We start from the raw sequence: 18,200 nt of genomic DNA, 5'->3' as shown, positions 1-18,200 counted from the left end.
ACAGGCAAGGGAGATAATTCTGCACTCATCATAAAATACCTAAATCAATCATGTCTGTCTGTAGTAGCTGTTTCAAGACAGAGTGTAATTCAATATAAAGTACCCACTGCAAGTCTGAGAACCCACAGTTGATGAGAATTCTCACTCAATATTCTTGAGCTCCTTCCTGTACAAATCCTGTGCACTCATTAGTCAAAATAACCTTTCAACCCCTTAGGAAGAGGACTCTCCAAATGCTACACTCTGGGCAAACACTGCTTTGGTCCACATCACATTCCCACAACTTGTGATTCCTCTGACTGGTGTAATAGCCCAAGGCATCTGGGATTGCTGCCTCATGTAGGATCTCTGACTCAGAGAGACTTTCACCCCGCTGACATCTCTGGGATTTAGGGCTCTCACCTCATCTCTGCAGGCACAGCAGGGAGAGAAGCGAACACAACTACAGTGAGTAGAAGGAGTAAATGAATCTTAAAATCATCAGTCCCAAGGCAACCACTACGCCTACAAGCATAATTTCTTCTTTGCTACCCCAGGTCATGACCCTCATCCTAAAGATGAAGGAAAAAAACTGTCCTTTCATCGCTAATTTTGCTGTGCCATTCAGGAAAACAACACTGACAACACCATAAAACCACAGCTTAAGTTGCCACTGGTATTTCAGCCAAAAGCTAATCACCACCATCAATTGTCTAATATTTCTCATTAGCTCTTTAGTCATTCTGACAATCCACTGCAACTTATACAGGATCTGATTAAAATCTTCTCTCTGGCTGACAAAGAGTTAGAAGGGGAAAAAAATTACCCCTCTTCTACCGCAGTACTGGACCACTCCATTTTGAGATAGATAATAAATCTGCATCCAAAAACTATGTGTGATGAACATTGTTCTAATTTCAGAAACAAAAAACTATGGACCACATCACCTAAAGCAGAATACTGATAAGGAAAAGCCTTTGCATAGACTGTTGTATCATTAAAATTGGATTATTAAAAAACAAAAAGAAAAATAAACAAAAGAAAACCAGAAAGCAATCCATCAGGCATAACTGCAAAGTTACTTGGTTTTCCAAATGTACCCTAAAAGCAGTAGTGTGGGTCACACAAGAATGATATTAAAACAGTTAACAAGTCTATTCATTTATATATAACTCACAAAGGACAAAATATTTCTGACACAGAATTAAAACCAATGCAGGAACGAGAGAGCTCAATAACTGGACACCTTCCTCGCACTCCAGGCGGGCACATGGCAACAAAGAACCAGCATTAACAAGACTGACCAAGGTTAGTAGGCAGCACTCGGGAGACCCTGAGTTTCATCCAAGTTGGGAACAAAGCAGGTGCAGCACTGCTGTGTCTCCATGGTGAAGGAAGAGCAGGGAAGGACACGTCCTTCACACCACGGCTCCCAGGAACTCCAGGTTACCGCTTCCTGCAAGGATGTTCATAGACAAGGTCCCAGGATTTTGAGCATGTCTCCTCAGCAGTACTGAATATCGGGAGCAGGTTACAACTGTTTATTGGCCATTGCTGTTGGCTCCTTCAACACAGTACCAAGACACTTTAAGGCTTTATCTCGAGCATGCAATGGCACGAACCCAGCAAGTACAGAAGAGACCAAAATCTTAGGCAAAGAATGAAGGTCACAAGTTCACTCCACAGGGTCAGCAGGGTTGGTCTGAGAATGAAGATTTAACGTGCACAAGTGTTACAGAGAATTACACACCTTCCCTCGCAAGAGCAAGGCACGCTTTTCTTACCGAAAAGTATACAAAACATAGCACTGCAGAAAGTTGTTTCTTTTCCCTTTCATCATCTCCCCAAGGCACAACTGTTAGGTGTGGTTTGTCATCCCACTTAATGCAGGACTGGAAGGCATGACACTGCTCTATCCTAGGGGAATGTACAGACAGAGGGGAGGGAAGACACAATGCCAACTGGCATTCATCTCGTTTTTTTGAGAAACACTTCAAAAGCAAATATTTCAACAGTTTTTCCGTTTAGTGAAATAGTTTCCCTGACTAACTTCTTTCAGCCCCTGGGTGTGATTAAATCTCTACTCTCCCACCCCCCAACATAATTCTTACACTTAAATCTTGACATTTATATTATTACTTTTACAAATTAATCTTTCTCTATGGAGTGTACCATAATGCTCTAGGGAGGCTTGTACGTTCCCATGAGCCTTGTGAGAGTTCTGCCAAGACATTTTAACTCCTAGACAGATCAAAGAAAAAGCAATGAGATAAAAAGAAACAGGGTTCTCCAGACTGACAGGTCAACCATCTCTCCTTGACAAGAAAAAAGGATGGTTTACGGAAACAATCGGGGAGACATTTAGGTTTTAAATTTGGCGGAACTATCACATAAAGTACTACAGTAGGAATTTCTGTACTAACCATTAGTGACTGGTTCCACTGAATAGGAGGCCAGTAATCACACAATGATTTGGGCTGGAAGGGATCTTCAAGATCATCAAGTTCCAAACCCTTTGCCATGGGACACCTTACACTAGACCAGGTTTCTCACAGCACCATCCAACCTGGCCTTGAACACTTCCAGGGATGGGGCAGCCACCCACAACTTCTCTGGGCATCCTGTGCCAGTGCCTTGCAACCCTCACAGTAAAGAGTTTCCTCCTAATATCTAATCTAAATCTATCTTCTTCCAGTTTAAGGCCATTTTCCCTTGTCTTATGACTACATGAAATAATCTCACATTATTTTTTAACTTATCTGAGCAGTGCAAGTCAGATGAGTTACAGATCAAATTTTACACTGTGCAAACTGCCACGCTAAGGAAATGTCACTCTGAAGAGCAACACAAGCCTTGTAGACAAAGTAAGCCAGAAATTGCCTAAGTCCAATATTTTCAAGTGTCAGAAACACCACAATGCTGAAAGCAGAGTGCTAAGTGCAGACGTACACATGAAATTCTAAGACAGATTTGCCAAAAGATTTGATGGCAAATTTTTCTTCTAATCCTGCTGCTTCACAAGCTCAACAAGTTTAAGCAGCCAAATGATAACAAAGCTAGGTCTCAAAGCCAAAATGAAACTGAAAAAATCAACAGTAATAGTTTATTTCAGCAGTTCTGAGTAAGAATATATACAAGAGCTCTGTAGGCTCATATCCTAAATACTTTCTTTAATTATTTACCATGTTATAGTCAATATACAAATTTACTGGGGTTTTTCCCCTATTTTTTCCAGTTTTGCCTAAACTAGGACTGAGGAGAAACAATGCAAGGGAAGACGTGGCCTCATCATCGAGAGGAGCAAAACTATAATTTTATTCAGCAAGGCTGGTGTTTCAGGAGGTTATAAAAATATCTGCTAAGGATCTTAATGTCTGGCCAGGCCAATTTACAGTCTTGAATCTTTTTATGCAGCAAATGCTACCTCCATTCTGAATTCACAAACAGCTAATTAAAACATCAAATAAAATGACAAATATAATTGAAAAGAATCCTTAAAACAATAACAGCAAGTCACTAAATTCTTTGTAGTTGATTGCATAGTCAACATTCTTATGCCCTATTTAAATGATCTCGTACATCATGAAAATCTTACAGAATCACTCAAATAATGTCATTATTTTTGATGATAAATAGGATTTTTAAGCCTGTCATGTGCACAAAATGCAGTAATTGCAGTCATCACGTGTTATGCTCTTGGGAAAAACAATTTTTTACATTAAGAATCAGACCTAAAGTCAGAATCATGCATAGATGTAACTGTTTAACTTCAGAAAAAAACTTGTGAATTAAAACTAGAACTACAACATGGAACATTTTTGAAATCTAAAGATGGACAGTGAATTGGGCACAGTGTGCTTTATCAGCTTGCTGAAGAATTCTTCTAGCCTTTTAAAACAATTGTTTGCATTTGCTTCCCAAATGTGCACCTTGGTCATATGCAGCAAGACATCAGAACAAGCATTTAGCTTAAAAGAATGAAGCTCAGAGTCTCAGTGGAAACACTGTTTTCTAGGCACACTCTTTTTTTTTCTTAATAATTACTACACAACTCTAAAGAACATACTATTTACTGCCTGGGAGGACTGTGGAGGGAAAAGACAGTGGGGACAGGACAGGAAAGAGGACCAGGTTCCAGAAGAAACACATAATTACTAGATGACACACAAATGCACTTTGCGCACACTGAACACACAGAACAAATATTATGCACTGCAACACAAAGAAAAACAACTATTTCAGAAATAGATAAGTATTTGAAGCAATAGGTAATTAAAACTACCAGAAGAAGGCATCCCTAAACACAGAAAGAAAATTAAAAAGCATAGTAACCACCAGGTACATTTTTATGTTTGGGTACTTTTCCCTCTGTACTTTGGGGGAAAAAAAAAAAATCACACTCTCAGAAAAAAACAATCTTGCAGACACACAGAAGGTCACAAAAGCTATGAAAGAGATGCTTAACATAGGTTCCTGAGCAGATGACAAGCCATTAAACTTTCACCTTTAGGTAGTTATGATGATATGATGTCTCTTTTATGATATCTCCCATTTTTTTAATTAAATCTACAAAGTGTTTAACAAGCAATTCTTCCATCAATCTTTGATGTGTTTCACTTATAAAGCAATGACAGTTTTCAGTTCATGCTCCTTAAAGTTCCAGAGAAACCATTTTCCACTCACTTGCTTTGAAAGCCATTAAAACAACTTGATGAAGAACAGCAGCAGGGGGCTAACAGAAGCCAAAGCTTAGGAACAATCTTTAGATTTTTCTCCTAAGACTTTCTCACAGACCCTCCACACAAAGATCCTCAGGGCTTTTCATCCTCTCCTTTCCCCCCATCCCCCCAAAAATCAGTTCAAAGTGACAGATGCAACTAGCTCCAGGTTCTGTTATTTTCTTAATTTCACTTTTACCTCTCAATTCTGATAGACTCAGCTGAAATCTGATTCCCACAGAGGTGCTCATCTCATCTTCCCATTGGGAGAAAAATAACACACAGAATGATTCAAGTAATTTGTGGGAACTTGTGAACATCTTCTAATCTGTCACCCATTCTAAAGAGAGCACTACTACAGAGAAATGTACCTGTTACTTAAAAGTCATGTACAACTGGCATTCAATACACTGAATTAACTGGTGATCAGCTGATTAGTGAATTATATACAGTTCCATATGTTACTGCAGTATTTCTGAAACTTTACAATGACAGTGACCCTGCAGCAGTTTCAATATTGGGATATAAAGAACTATTCAAGCCAACTGCAAATAATCTTCAACCGCTTTTTTCAAATGGGAACTGCCTGTGACAAATGGTAAGTTCTTTGGTAATGGTTTAATGCAAATGCAGAAATCAAAGTTTTATGGAAAACAGAACTATTAGGGCATTACTTATGCTGATCAGAATCAGTTAAGTGTATTTTTTAATCTAGGTTTGCTGTGCTCACCACCATTTTGTGTCTTTGATTACAGCCAGTTGAAGGACAAAATTTGTTGATCAGTAATTCTGGGGAATTTCTGGAAACTCCAGAGCTCTACAGCTGCTGTATTCAAGTGATGCTGCTGTGGTCAAAAAACCACACAGAAGATTTCTGGAACATGAACAGCTAATTCCATGAAGCAGGGCTACAGGACATATTAATCCCAAATTCTGGTTGCAATCCCTTGTTCTTTTAGTAACTAGAGCTACAGTTACACTGCACATGGCTAGGAGCACACAGGGACTAAAGGAGACCAGATCCATGTCCTCTCATCTGGAGGACAGAGGCAGCAGCACATACGAGGGATCTGAGGTCAGGGAGGACAGATGGTCACCTCTTGTCCTTACACCATCGAGCTTTATGTTTTCCAGTTGGTGACTCTCACAGTTTGTGTTTCTACATTATTTTAGCAAGCTCATGTTTGTAACTCAAACTGGGAGAATACATTGTGGAATAAATTCCTATTATGTCTTGTGAACAAATCTTATTGATGCCTCCTCAGAACAACACCAACAGTCATCCTTCCTGCACCTCCTCCCTTCAGCTAAAGTAATAGACTCTTAAAATGTTAGTGTAAAACATTTTTTAAGGAGTTTTTATTTTAAAAATTTGTAGAAAAAAGAAAAGATATTCTAAGTCAGAGAACTGACATGTAGTCCTATGAGTAAACATACAAAACGTTTCTGTTGGCTTTCTGAGGTAAATGTATCATAAATACTGGAAAAGGATCCCCCAAGAATATAAACTAAGGAAGTCAAAGAAGTACAGAAACAATACCCAAAGGAACAGGAAGAGTTATGCATGATTTTCTGCAAGCATTCAATCACTTTACAGAATTGAAAAAAATGTTAAGGCTGGAAGGACCTCACAAGATCACTCAGTACAAAGTCTCTTAACGGTGGCAGGATCAAACATATGTTATGTGAGTGCTATATAATACATGCCAGATAAAGAATATGTGTCTCAGCATTATCCAGTCAGAGCCTCCATCCCAGGCTGTTCCATCATTCAAACTATTCCACCATTTGTGCAATCTTATGACTATAATAAATAGTTTCAATCCTATCTATGCAATAGCACTGTAAGACTGCACATGACCTAGAGTTCATTGTGAATGCTACTGTGGAATAATAATTTATTAAAATCAACATCTTCTTTCTATATTATTTTTCAATTATCAATGCTTACTTCTTTGGGGGCGGAGGGGGGTGTAAACTTTTCTTTTCCCATATTTTCTACTTTCAGAGAAAGAACATCCCTCACCTTCAGGAGTTTAGCCTCATTTCCCTATAATGTATTCATCACCGCTCAGCACATCTGTCCCAGCAAATCCCATTTCCTGTTCTATTCATGAGGCTCAGCAACCTGGAGCTTTAGTGATTGCCGCCACACTTTTCCCATGGCCTTCTCACCTCTCGCCCCCCCCCACGCACCCCGCTCCCATTGTTTATCATCTGTTCTCCCCTGCTGCAAACTGCTGTCAGATGTTCACTTATCCCTAATCTTACTCACTGCCTTTGATATTCTTTCTAATCCAACAACCTGTCAACTGGGGCATCAGCCCATGTCCAGACCAGCTGCTCTGTCACAGGCCGTAAGATTCCCTCTCTGCTCCAAGAGGTATTTAAAGGATTTTGACACAGCAACCGCAACGTGAAACAAATAATTAATGCTGTTTTGATCAGTGATCAGGGCTTTAGTGTGACATGAGCTGACCACTAAGAAAAACTGAGCTTTACTTTGTTTAAACTTTGGCAAACTTTAGTGTTACTCTATTAAGAAGATTTTGATCAATGTCTGAAGGACAGGACCAAAAAGCTAAGTCCTTTAACTTGCTTTAGTTAAAAATGAAGAATAATTAATCTGAATGCAAGTCAAAGGGGAAGATAACATTATATGCTTGCTCTGTAAAACATGCTTATTTATGCAGTATCAACTTGTGCAGAGTTTTCAAAGCACAGGAGCTGACCTTTAATGAGTTACAGATGAAAACACAAATGTATTTTAAATATGGCAGCAGTTGTGGTAAAACTGTTATTTAGAACACACTTACATCTTCAGGAATACAACTGGATAGTTTCATCCCATATAGACCATGAAACTCAGGCATTTTAAAGAATACTGCCATTTACAGAAAATGTCTAATTTCCATAATATTCAGATTTGCTATAAACACTTAAAATTTTACAGTGTTCATCTGCTTTAAAACACATCAAATACACATAATGTCATAGCTGAGATTGTGATTCAGATGACAGATTTTTTGTAAGGAAAAAGAAGTTTCTGCTATTTAAGCAAACACAAGCATTTTGATCCAAACTGAAAAACAAATAAAGCACTTAGTTGTTGAAGAACCTGAACACTATTTTATTTCTTACATCTAGTTGCAATTACTACAAAAAATATGGCACCAAACAGGACAAAAAAGCCTACTTTATACCCTAGAGTAGTTATATTTCACACACAAAAGCATAATAAAACCTCAGTGATGGATTTTATAACACAGTTCATTTGTTTAGAACTAAACCACTTTTATTCTTAGGGCTTGTCTATACCAGGACATCAAGAAAATGAATCTGAAATAAGTACCTTGATGAACTTGGATTCTGCTACTTAAACTCCATTAAACCCCAGTGTGGACACAGTCATCCAGTTTAGTTTACTGCTCCCTTAGGGCACGCACTGAAAAGTTAACATGGATTAAGGTAGGGTACGAATTCAAAGTGCAATTGTACTTTGAAAATGGTTTAACGTAAACAGAACCAGACTCTTTGTTGTAGAATGAGACATGGAGTTAATCAGGGAAGTCCTGTGTAGACAAGCCCTTGCAGTTGAGGCTACTGGAGAGGTATTGTCAGAGCCGATGCTTTTCAACCTCTTCATCTGCAGACCTGGAAACATCTTCCAGTGAAGCTGCAGACCTTGGTAGCACATTAAAATCTGCTGATAATTGATCCTGCTTTCCTTAGTTGGCTCACATGGATGACCTACAGTATTCCAATGGTTCATCAATGAGCTACACATCAGAACTTGAGAAGTACTGGTTTAAACTAACTACAACTTATGTACCTCCCCCAACACTCAGTCTTAATTTCATAGTTGTTGTGCAGTAACCCAAGTAGTCTGGTTACTGATGGCATTAAATGAGAGCTCACTGATCGTTTATGCAAGTGCAGACACATTTCACCCCTCTGCAAGGATGCTACAAAAAAGATGCTCAACAAAGCCTTATTCCTTCCAATCAGTGACATTTGCTGTCACATGTGTGTTAAATCATAATATGACTGACCTAAAAATATGAAGTTTTGTCACTGCCAACTACTTTTCATGCACTTACTTCAAAGAAGCCTACATTCACTTGTCAAAGCATGCTGGATAAAGAAATTAAGAGTAACACGACATATTATTCACTGAAACAAAAACAAGTACTAGTGTTCTTTTCAACTACTACTCTCATTAACTAATGTTTCTCATTTCCCCCTTTAGTAATTCATAGATGTCTCATACAAAAATAACTTGTGCAATTTTCCAGAGTTGGATTCAAAGCATATGGCAGAGCCAGAAGCAGATACGCCTAGACTCCTTAATTCCTTTTCTTAAATCTGTGCTCTAATTGCAGAGAACACCGTTTCTCTCAAAGGAAATTATGTTCCCTCTGTATTTAACTCCCTAATGCTGTCTTTTCAAAAACTTCATGTTTCTTTTCTTTCACCCATATAAAAGAATTATACTGCACTTCAACCGTAATTCCCAGTTAACACAGCAGCAATCAGATCAGTCAGATCAAAAATTAGTCTTATCCAGGATCCTACCTCTGACAAGATGCCCAAGGAAGAATATATTGTTAAAACACTCTCAGATTCCTGCAATTCACAGCTCAGGGAGTCCCTGAGCTAGCAGCAGTATGTTTCCATTTAAGATTAATACTATATACTGACATATCAGACTTGACAAGCTGAAGGAAATGAGACAAACTTTGCAGCAAAAAATGGCATCTCCTTTCACTGCTCTACTGCTTTGAAAAAAAAGAACTGCAAATAAATGTATTACTTGGTAACATATTTCCTACTACTGGAACCTTTTGAAGATTCAACAGAAGACTTACTTGTTTGAACAGGTAACTCAAAAATCTGTTTACTCCCTAAACAGCATAATTTTTAACTGTCAAAATAGAAAAGAATGTTTTATGTTTATAAAAAAGTAGATGGAAGTTCCAGAGAATATTTCAGGCAGCTGGGCACATTCAGGTTGCTATTACCTTATATAAAAAAATCTGAATGCAAAATAAGATGTTAATATTATTGTAGCACTGCCCTGCTTTGCTTTTTTCATTTTCAAAGTTTTCATGACATCAATGATATTGGCCTCACTTGTTTCTACACATATTTTAATCTTCATGGCATCTCCAAGACAGCTGAACTGTAAGGCACAGAAATAGTGGTTGCTCATGGTCACAAAAGAAAGCAGTAGCAAATCTCTGATTTGAAATAGGAAATTCCTTCTTCACTGATGGTTTGAACCCTGATCATGAAGTACATTTTCCACCCATTACAAAGTTCATGATATGTTAAAATATGTTAAATAAAAGCAGCCTTCAATATGACTTTAGAATGACTGAGAAAACTCAAAGATATAATAATTTAATTCCCTTAACAGTGAATGAAAACATCATGTATTAGGATGAACTTGAAGGGAGCATTTTTCATGTTTAACTTCAAAAGGAATTATTTTAAATATTAAATCAATAGAGGTGATGTGATGCTCAGGCACTGGCCTACTCTGAAGTGTGGAAGGAATGTGAAGCTCAGAAAAGAGCAAATATTTCCAGTTTACCACTACTGACTGCATGGTTCAGTCGACATGCACGGAGTTTTTGAGGTTTATCCCACATCACTGAAACACATGCCCAGCCACCATTCCACAGGTTCAAAACACAAACTCACTCACACACGTACACACTGGGAGAATCACTGACAATTGATTCTAGTCTGGTGGCAAGCTTCTAAAAGTTCCTGGGCAGAATGCACATATATGTTTATACAATGCAAGGAAACAGTGGCAAGAGCTCCCTTGCCAGAACCACCCTCAAAAACAAAGGTATAGGAGTCTGGGTGAGATCCACAAAGGCTTTGATATGTGAGCTCTGGACAAAAGTTTTTGTAACAGCTCAAGGTATTATTCCCCCAGAGAGATGCTTCTCCCCAGCTCATGCTCTGCCTCCCCTTTGAAGGGTACTGTCCCTAGCACAGAGGTCACCAAAAAGAATATGCAAAGGCAGTTCACTCAGTTCTGTGTAAAACTCAGTGGTTTGGCTTAGAGGGCTGATGGAGGTGGGTCTGAACTGGAACAGCAGAGTAACAGCTGGAGCAAACCTATTCTCTGCTGATTCTCAAGGGGTAAGAACCATTAGCACGGGGAAAAATTGCATGCAGTAACTTCTTAAATTACTACAACAAGATCCACCATAGCTACCTCAAAACCCCCTCTAAGGGTCCAAATACAACATGCAGAACCACTGAAATCTCTGCTCAGGTGATGATTATCAAGACTATGCTGAATCCAATTTGGATTTCCCATTTGGATACTTAATGCAGCCCAAAATCCTAACAGTTCTCCTTAACTGTGTCTTACTTTATGACTTGGAGTCTCTGCAGAATTCTTAAACTTGGTATTTTTTGGTCTAATATATAGGCCAGTGCCTGGCTAGCACACACAAAAGAGAGCTGAAGATTTACACACAAATGTGTTTCCCAGCAGTGAGCACACTCTCCTGTGATGTGGGAAGCAATATTAATTGAAGTGAGATCTTGCAGCCTGACTCTACCACATCCCAGGGAAATGCCCTAGCCCTTGGGCATTGAGTTAATCTCTCATTAGCCATCCCTCTGGTCTCTTGAATAAATTATTTATGAAAAGCAGAAAAACTTCAATAGGAAAAAGTGAAAAGAGATTTACCATGGAGCTGCTGGTAAAAAAAGCCAATTCTTCAGAAGGTGATATATGTTTAAAAAGAAAAAAAAAAAAAAAAAAGAAAGGCCAATTTAGATAACAAATCAATTTGCACTCTGGGGCAAGTACACAGTAAAGCTAGCCAGATGCGATCCTACATGGAGGAAAAATGAATTCTCGCAGTACCAAGCAGAACAAAAATACATATATAGGGTTTCTCCTGACAAAATGAAGAGAATATTCCTCAGGTTGAAGTACCTCATCCATGTCTCAATCCCAGCTACCTCACCTTAAAGAACATGGCTTATTTGACTGAGAGCCCCACCTGGAGCAGGGCTGACAGCTGAAAATCCTAACTAGAAAGTGAATTCCCTTTTGAGGTACTGTCAGATGCCTATTTTAAGGAACACAGTTTTAATCTGTACCTTGCCCCCCTACACTGGCCCTAACCAAATCTGACAACAGTTTGCTGAATTCCACAGCTCCTTGGCTGCACTTCCATTTCTAGCTTTACACTATACAAAAGCAGAACAAATAATTTCAGTGACTAGTACACTGACTTGTCTGACAAGTCTATTCCCCATAGCTTGGATGCCCAACACCAAGCTGCACAGTGCCTCTGCCTGCAGGGTTCAAAACCTAGAATTCCTTCAGAAGGCTGTACACCCACTTTTATGCTCCACAGGAAAAATTCAGAGCTCATCACTTTTATTCAAAATGCCAGTGAGCAGAGGAAGAGGACGATGAAAGACCTCACATGAAAACATCTTATGACGCTCTATGGGAAGGGCAGATCCACTGTGGGCATAAGTTGCTGTTAACTTCAGGAACTGCCATGACTTGCAACAACCCTCACTAGTGCTATGTAGCCAGAAACTGACATTTTTTCTCATGATCTTTTGGAAGAGTATTTCTATATGTAACCAAACACAATCCAAAGGATGACTCAAGCTCTTACAACACAAGGGAACTTTGGACTCAAGCACAAACCTACAAGGACACTGCTGGAATTTCTCTAACATGATAGTAACTGCCTGACTTGATTCTGTGTACATACAATACTATTCTTACGTGTGTTTGAACAATCATATACTCAAGGAAAGCTGGCCACAACACTAATCCAATCCTTGGGCCTGCAACTGTAAATATGTAAAGTGCCTCTGAGGGCAGGCAGATGATCACCTGAGTCTGTGACTCCTCCCTTTTTCTGTGACCGTCTTCTTCAGATGTGTAACCTGTGTTGGTTTACAAAAATATTTACTGAGCATTTTGTTTAGATTTCAGCCCCCAAATGAATCCCTTTCTGATGCCTTGCAGATTTCGAGTGGTTTGTAAACCTGCTAGAACAACAGTGGTTTACAACTCAATGGGGTGAAGGTTGAATGGATAAAATCAAACCAACAGAATAAACTGTGATATAAATCACCTATCTAAATTTATCTCAATTTATGTCTAACTGCTGAAGACTTAACTGTCTTAGCTCTAGCAATGGGATCCAAATTATCTCCACATAAGTAGCATAGTTTTGACATGAACTAAATCAATGCTGTAACTTAAGCACTCGTGAATATTTAAAAATAATCACTTGTTGTATGAAAAAATTCTTTCAGTTTCTTATTTGTAGAGAAAAGCAGTAACTGTGAAAAACTAAATGAATGAAAAAACCTCTTACTGTATATTCGACCTTGGACAGAGGATTTATGTTAAAATATCAATGCCTACTTTAGGAGCATACCTGTTTGAAAAGAGATTTCAAATTCTCAGTCTTTAAGGCCCAGATTATCCTTCATTAATATTACATGAACACACAAAAAATGCATCAAGGAATCTTCTTTGGAGTACAGTGCATGTAAGGATGTGGGGGACATGTTACAACTTCACAAAAAGTACCTGTAAGACCACCCCAAGCCTTCCAGTTACAGCATGATGCCCCATATTGCATTGTTAAGTGTCCAAACTAGCTTCAGTTTTCACAGTGCGACAAATGTTTTGCAGTAATAAACAAAGTGTTTATATTTTCCGCATTTAGATTCTTCTCTTATTTAGAAAGACCTTTTTTTTAATTAGATTTGGGTTAAGTTCAGCAAGCAAGCTCAGGGAATTCATGGAAGGTGGAAACTAATATTACTATAAGATATAGCACCACTTAGTTAGTGGGAAAAAGGAAAGTTTCTTTTCTTTTTCCAGCTAGTGAATTAAAAAATGTTGCACAAGGAGAAGGCCTACTCAGCATAAAACCATTAAGATCAAGGCGTAGATTTTGGAAATAACTGTCAGCTTTAGAGGAGCGGTGGAATTTTCAAAAAAAGCAGATCAGGCATCTAACTCTCTTAGATTTTAGACACTTGACTGTTTAATGGGGTTTTCAGCAGACCTAAATGCTTTTGAAACAATTAGTCAAATAATTGAAAATATTTAGTATTTCCTCTGGTTAGCAAAGTCAGTTTTTAAATGCAAAATGTGTTTTTAATAAACATAGGGGCCTGTCTCTCAGGTCAGGTGCAGACAGTCATGCTCACATTGAGCTTATGCTCTCTCAGTAGGTTGAACCCAAGCCAGACTCTGTACAGATGCCATAGAAACTACAGTTTCAAGTTCATTTTAAGACAGTGCTGCGGCCAAAAGAAACAATCCCTGCCCTCAACAGGCCCCAAACACTCATCCCTAACCACCACATTACCACCTCCCCTCTGCCAGCATAATGAACTAAATCACTGATCTTGTTTAGGTTAAAACTAACTTCCTTTTTCTTGGCCAGATTAGGTTTGATCCCGGTCCAGCTCACTCTGTTGCTGCACAGACACTTGTGCAAGGAGAGGAAGTAGCAAGAAGGGCAAGTCTACTTCATTTGGTGGCAATGCTGGTCTCTGTCAAATCACAGCACATGACCAAACACATCCTTATTTCTTCTTTACAATACTCATCACATTTAAGGTACATCTATTCAATTATATGTAATTTTGTAATTCTGTTTTGTACATTTTAATTAAATACCATTTTTCACGTAAACAGAGCATGACTCAGAAACGAAAATGAAATTAAGTAGTAAAACCTGTCACTTGTAAACTAAGCCAGCAAAAATTCAGAACATGAAAGAATGTTCTTCAGGTTTATTTTTAATGTATAAAAAGAAACAATTAATTCATTGTAAAGCTCTCAGCTGTTCACAAATGATTTTACTTATTCCAACTCAGGAGAACTGTCTTTGTGAAAATAATATTCAAAAAGTATTTTAAAAAGATAAAAAAATCAGTTCATCTGCTTTGGTGCAACCTCTTTGAACCCTTGCTTTTCCTCTTTTGCACCTTCTCTCACTGTTGGGACTTAAACACACCTCCTCCACACACATTCCTGTCCTGCCTTTCCAACTGAGGCGTCCAGAAGCGAAGCAAAGAAAGAATAAGAGATGTGTTCTGCAGCATGTATTTCTAGGGCTGTCCAAATTTTCATGTGTTTCCCTTTCCACCCCTCTGCCTGGGTAAAAGCTCATCCTGGACCAGCCAGCCAGAGGGACAACTGGTTTTGTGCAGATCCAAGGAAAGTGTTCAAGGAACATGCAGCACTTTGTGCTCTGAGAAGTGACCTTTCTATCACACCCTGCACTTCTGGCACTGTTGGAGATACCAGTTCTCTGTGATCCTGTGTGAGGTGACTCAAGCTGATATAAACATGATAAAAGGACAGGATTTCCTCTCCCGCTTCCCAACTGCGGGTGCTGAGGCTGGGCTGGTAAGAGCAGTGGAGTAATTCACAGAATCACAGAATTGTTAGCACTGGACAGGACCTCTGGAGACAGAGGAACACAGGAACCACAGGAACACATGTAGGTGGGTTTGGAATGTCTCCAGAGAGGGAGAATCCATGACCTCCCTGGGCACGCTGTTCCACTGCTCTGACACCCTGAACGCAAAGTCCTTCCTCGTGTTGAGTTGGAACTTCTTTTTAGTTTATGGCCATTGCTCCTCGTCCTGGGTACCACCAATAAGAGTCCTGGCACCATCATTTCGGCACCTGCCTTTGAGATATTTATATGGATTAATGAGATCCCCTCTCAGTCTTCTCTAGACCGAACAGGCCCAGCTCCCCCAGTCTCTCCTTATGAGAGATGCTGCAGACCCTTATTTGTGGATGTAAGCAAAGAGCTGGCCAGCAACGGGCTCAGGATGGGAACTATCCACACCAAGGCAAGGCCCAAGGCGTGAGGTGAACCACACAACCATCAGGGGTGAAGGCCACAGCGCCAGCCCCGGGCGGGCAGTGGGCACAGGGGGCCCCGCACGGCAGCGACACCGCGGTCTCTCGGGGTGCCCACCTCCAGCCCCACCTCGGGGCGGGCCGGGGGGGTGCCGGGGGCAGCGCGGCCGCCCGCGGGGCGCTGCGGGCGGAGCGGGGCGGGCGGCGCCATGAGGCGACACCGCCGCCGCCCCAAAATGGCGCAGGCGGGGGGTGACGGGCACCGGCGGGGCGGGGGGCGGTGGGAGCAGGCGGCGCCACTCACCTGCCGGTAAGAGAGGCGGAAAGGCCGCAGGTACAGAGAGGAGGTGCAGGGCTGGAGCACCAGCTCCTCGATGGCCTCCATCCCTGCCGGGGGAGGAGAGGGAGGAGGAGGAGGAGGAGGAAGGGGAGGAAGGGGGGAGGCGCGCGCAGCCGCCGGCGGCCGGGCAGGGCTGGGCCGGGAGCGGCCCCGGTGCGCCGATGGGACTGTCCTGCCCTGTGGCAGAGCTGGGATCAGTGAATGCTGCGTTTCACCCCCAAAACGGGGACACAGGAGCCCCGTCGCCTTTATTCACAGAGCCACAGAATCGTCAAGGCTGGAAGAAACTGCTGTGATCAAGTCCAAGCGTCAGTCGAGCCCTGCCCCTGTAACCCCTAAAGCACCAAACCACATCACGCAGCGCCAGGTCCAGACGCCTCTTAAACACCTCCAGTGATGGTGAGGCCACCATCTCCCTGGACAACCTATTCCAGTGCCTGACCACCCGAACAGTGAACAGGTTTTTTTCTAATATGTAATCTAAACGTCCCCGGTGTCAGCTTAAGCCCATTTTCTCTCGTCCGTTCACTGCAGGCACGGCAGAAGAGACCGGCCCCCTCCGCGCTGCAAGTGCCTTCAAGTGGTTGCATTACTCTGCAGAAACACCGGTTTGCGATGCGGTTCGCTCAGAAGTTTGGCACATGTTCTCGGGGTCAGTTATTTCCACACGTTGCACCAGAATTGATGGGGTGCTCCTGAACTGAACTGAAACCAGCCTCCCAAGCCTGGATGCCACCTGGGTCCTCCCTTTTTATCACAAGTTATCCCGATCCTGATTATACATCAGGCTTTGCAGGTTGAGCACCTTGCTGTTAAAAGCACAGTCACTTATGCCGGCCTGTGTGGTGCTTCCGTGTCAGAACGGGGGTTGTACGAGTGGTGTGGAAAATGCAGGTGTGAATTCATTGGTAACCTGCACCGCATCACTCGGTGCTTCTCCAGCTTTCCCTTTCAGAGCCAGTACCCAGTCATGGCCACGCACCCAGTCCGTGGCAGAAGAATAAAAACAGCTCAGTTAAATTCTTTTGTCTTTTTTCAACCAAGTTGCAGAATAATTATCCTCTCTCTCTCTCTCTTACTTCATTTTTGTCTTAAATAAATCACTATTAGATTTAGCAGTTTTCTGATTTTTATAGGAGTTTGATCCCTGTTATGCAACATTAGGTTAGATTACCCTTGTTTTAATGCTTCTAGTAGTGATTTTGTAGGTTCATGAAGAACAGAGCTCACTAATTGTAGTGGTCATTATCTCTGATTTGTGGTCACTTTCCATGCAGATGTTCCTGTGTACAGCTATTTTGGTTGCTATATAAATCAAATTATTTTGTCAATGTATTGACTCTGCTAAAACTAATCTAAAATTTCTTGCATCTGTTTCTTTTTCTGTCCTCTAATGTACTTCCACTTCATCACTAAGAAAGTTTATTATTTAGTCCTGTGGTAGTAAGAATCCCAGCAGTCTGGCTAAAAGGAACAGACCAAGCAATTACAAAACTCACTAAGAAGTAAATGAGGCAGCACTTACGTTGCAAAATGCTTACCATCACTTCTGATAACTCAAGTGGCAAAAAAATGTTTGGTGGGGCAGAAAAGTGTGGTTTTAAAAGTATGTTTGCAAAGCTATCATAAAAAGTAGGCAAGGAAATGTGTTTTATTAGCTGACTTTGAAAATATTTGCGTAACTCTGCATCACTGTATATGCCCATATATTTCTGCTTTTTTCAGAATGATCTCGAGGTCATTCAGAGCTCCTGGGAACTTAAGCTATATTTTTCTAGTAAGTTATTTCAGTCTTCTAAGTCCAATTTAAGTATAAACACAGTTTCCATGCACAGCAGGTTTACAGTATCTCTGTTTGCTTATGTTAAAAGTTACCGGCTACCCAGGTCGGTTCAGCCAGTCAGATTGCCCTCTTCAATAAACATTCTGACACCGCTTTCAGGTTTTGAGTGTGTGTGTGTTTTGGGGAACATGTCATACTGTGTGATGGATTGCTTATTCCATTCCTAGCCTTAGGTGGGAAGCTTTTGGGGTTGTGATGTGTCACAGACCCTGATCTCGTTAATGTACCTGGAACAGTTGAGTGCATTGTCATGGCAAAACACATTTTGGGGTGCTCTGGTGTTGCAATGTAGGCTTGGTGATGGAAAATCTTCTTTGTGAATATGCCAGCTGAACTAAGGGTTTAACAGGCTGAGACCGAGGAGCTGAGCTGCCTTAGTGTTCCCATTTTACAGGTGAAAATCTGAGTGAGAAA

The 18,200-nt window shown here is 40.7% G+C and overlaps 1 protein-coding gene and 1 long non-coding RNA gene across 2 annotated transcripts in view; one reads left to right on the top strand and one right to left on the bottom strand.

Moving 5' to 3' along the window:
* NUDT14 (nudix hydrolase 14) overlaps positions 1-16,067 on the bottom strand; it is a 60,605-nt gene extending 44,538 nt beyond the window's left edge. The window contains exon 1 of the mRNA XM_050335533.1: positions 15,908-16,067. Within this exon, the coding sequence (XP_050191490.1) occupies positions 15,908-15,988 (81 nt within the window). The 5' untranslated portion in view covers positions 15,989-16,067. The remainder of the gene's footprint in view (positions 1-15,907) is intronic.
* Positions 15,835-17,884, top strand: LOC126650575 (uncharacterized). Its single transcript, XR_007631452.1, has 3 exons — positions 15,835-15,913; positions 16,178-16,342; positions 16,478-17,884. It is a non-coding gene; the product is annotated as an uncharacterized LOC126650575 (long non-coding RNA).
* The last annotated feature ends 316 nt before the right edge of the window (positions 17,885-18,200 follow it).

The sequence above is a fragment of the Myiozetetes cayanensis genome, unplaced genomic scaffold, assembly GCF_022539395.1.
Source record: "Myiozetetes cayanensis isolate MyiCay16 unplaced genomic scaffold, myiCay2020 scf6-25, whole genome shotgun sequence".
In the NCBI taxonomy this organism is placed as follows: domain Eukaryota; kingdom Metazoa; phylum Chordata; class Aves; order Passeriformes; family Tyrannidae; genus Myiozetetes; species Myiozetetes cayanensis.
The sequence above is the reverse complement of the archived record's forward strand: the minus strand, read 5'-3'. Positions and strand labels throughout refer to the sequence as shown.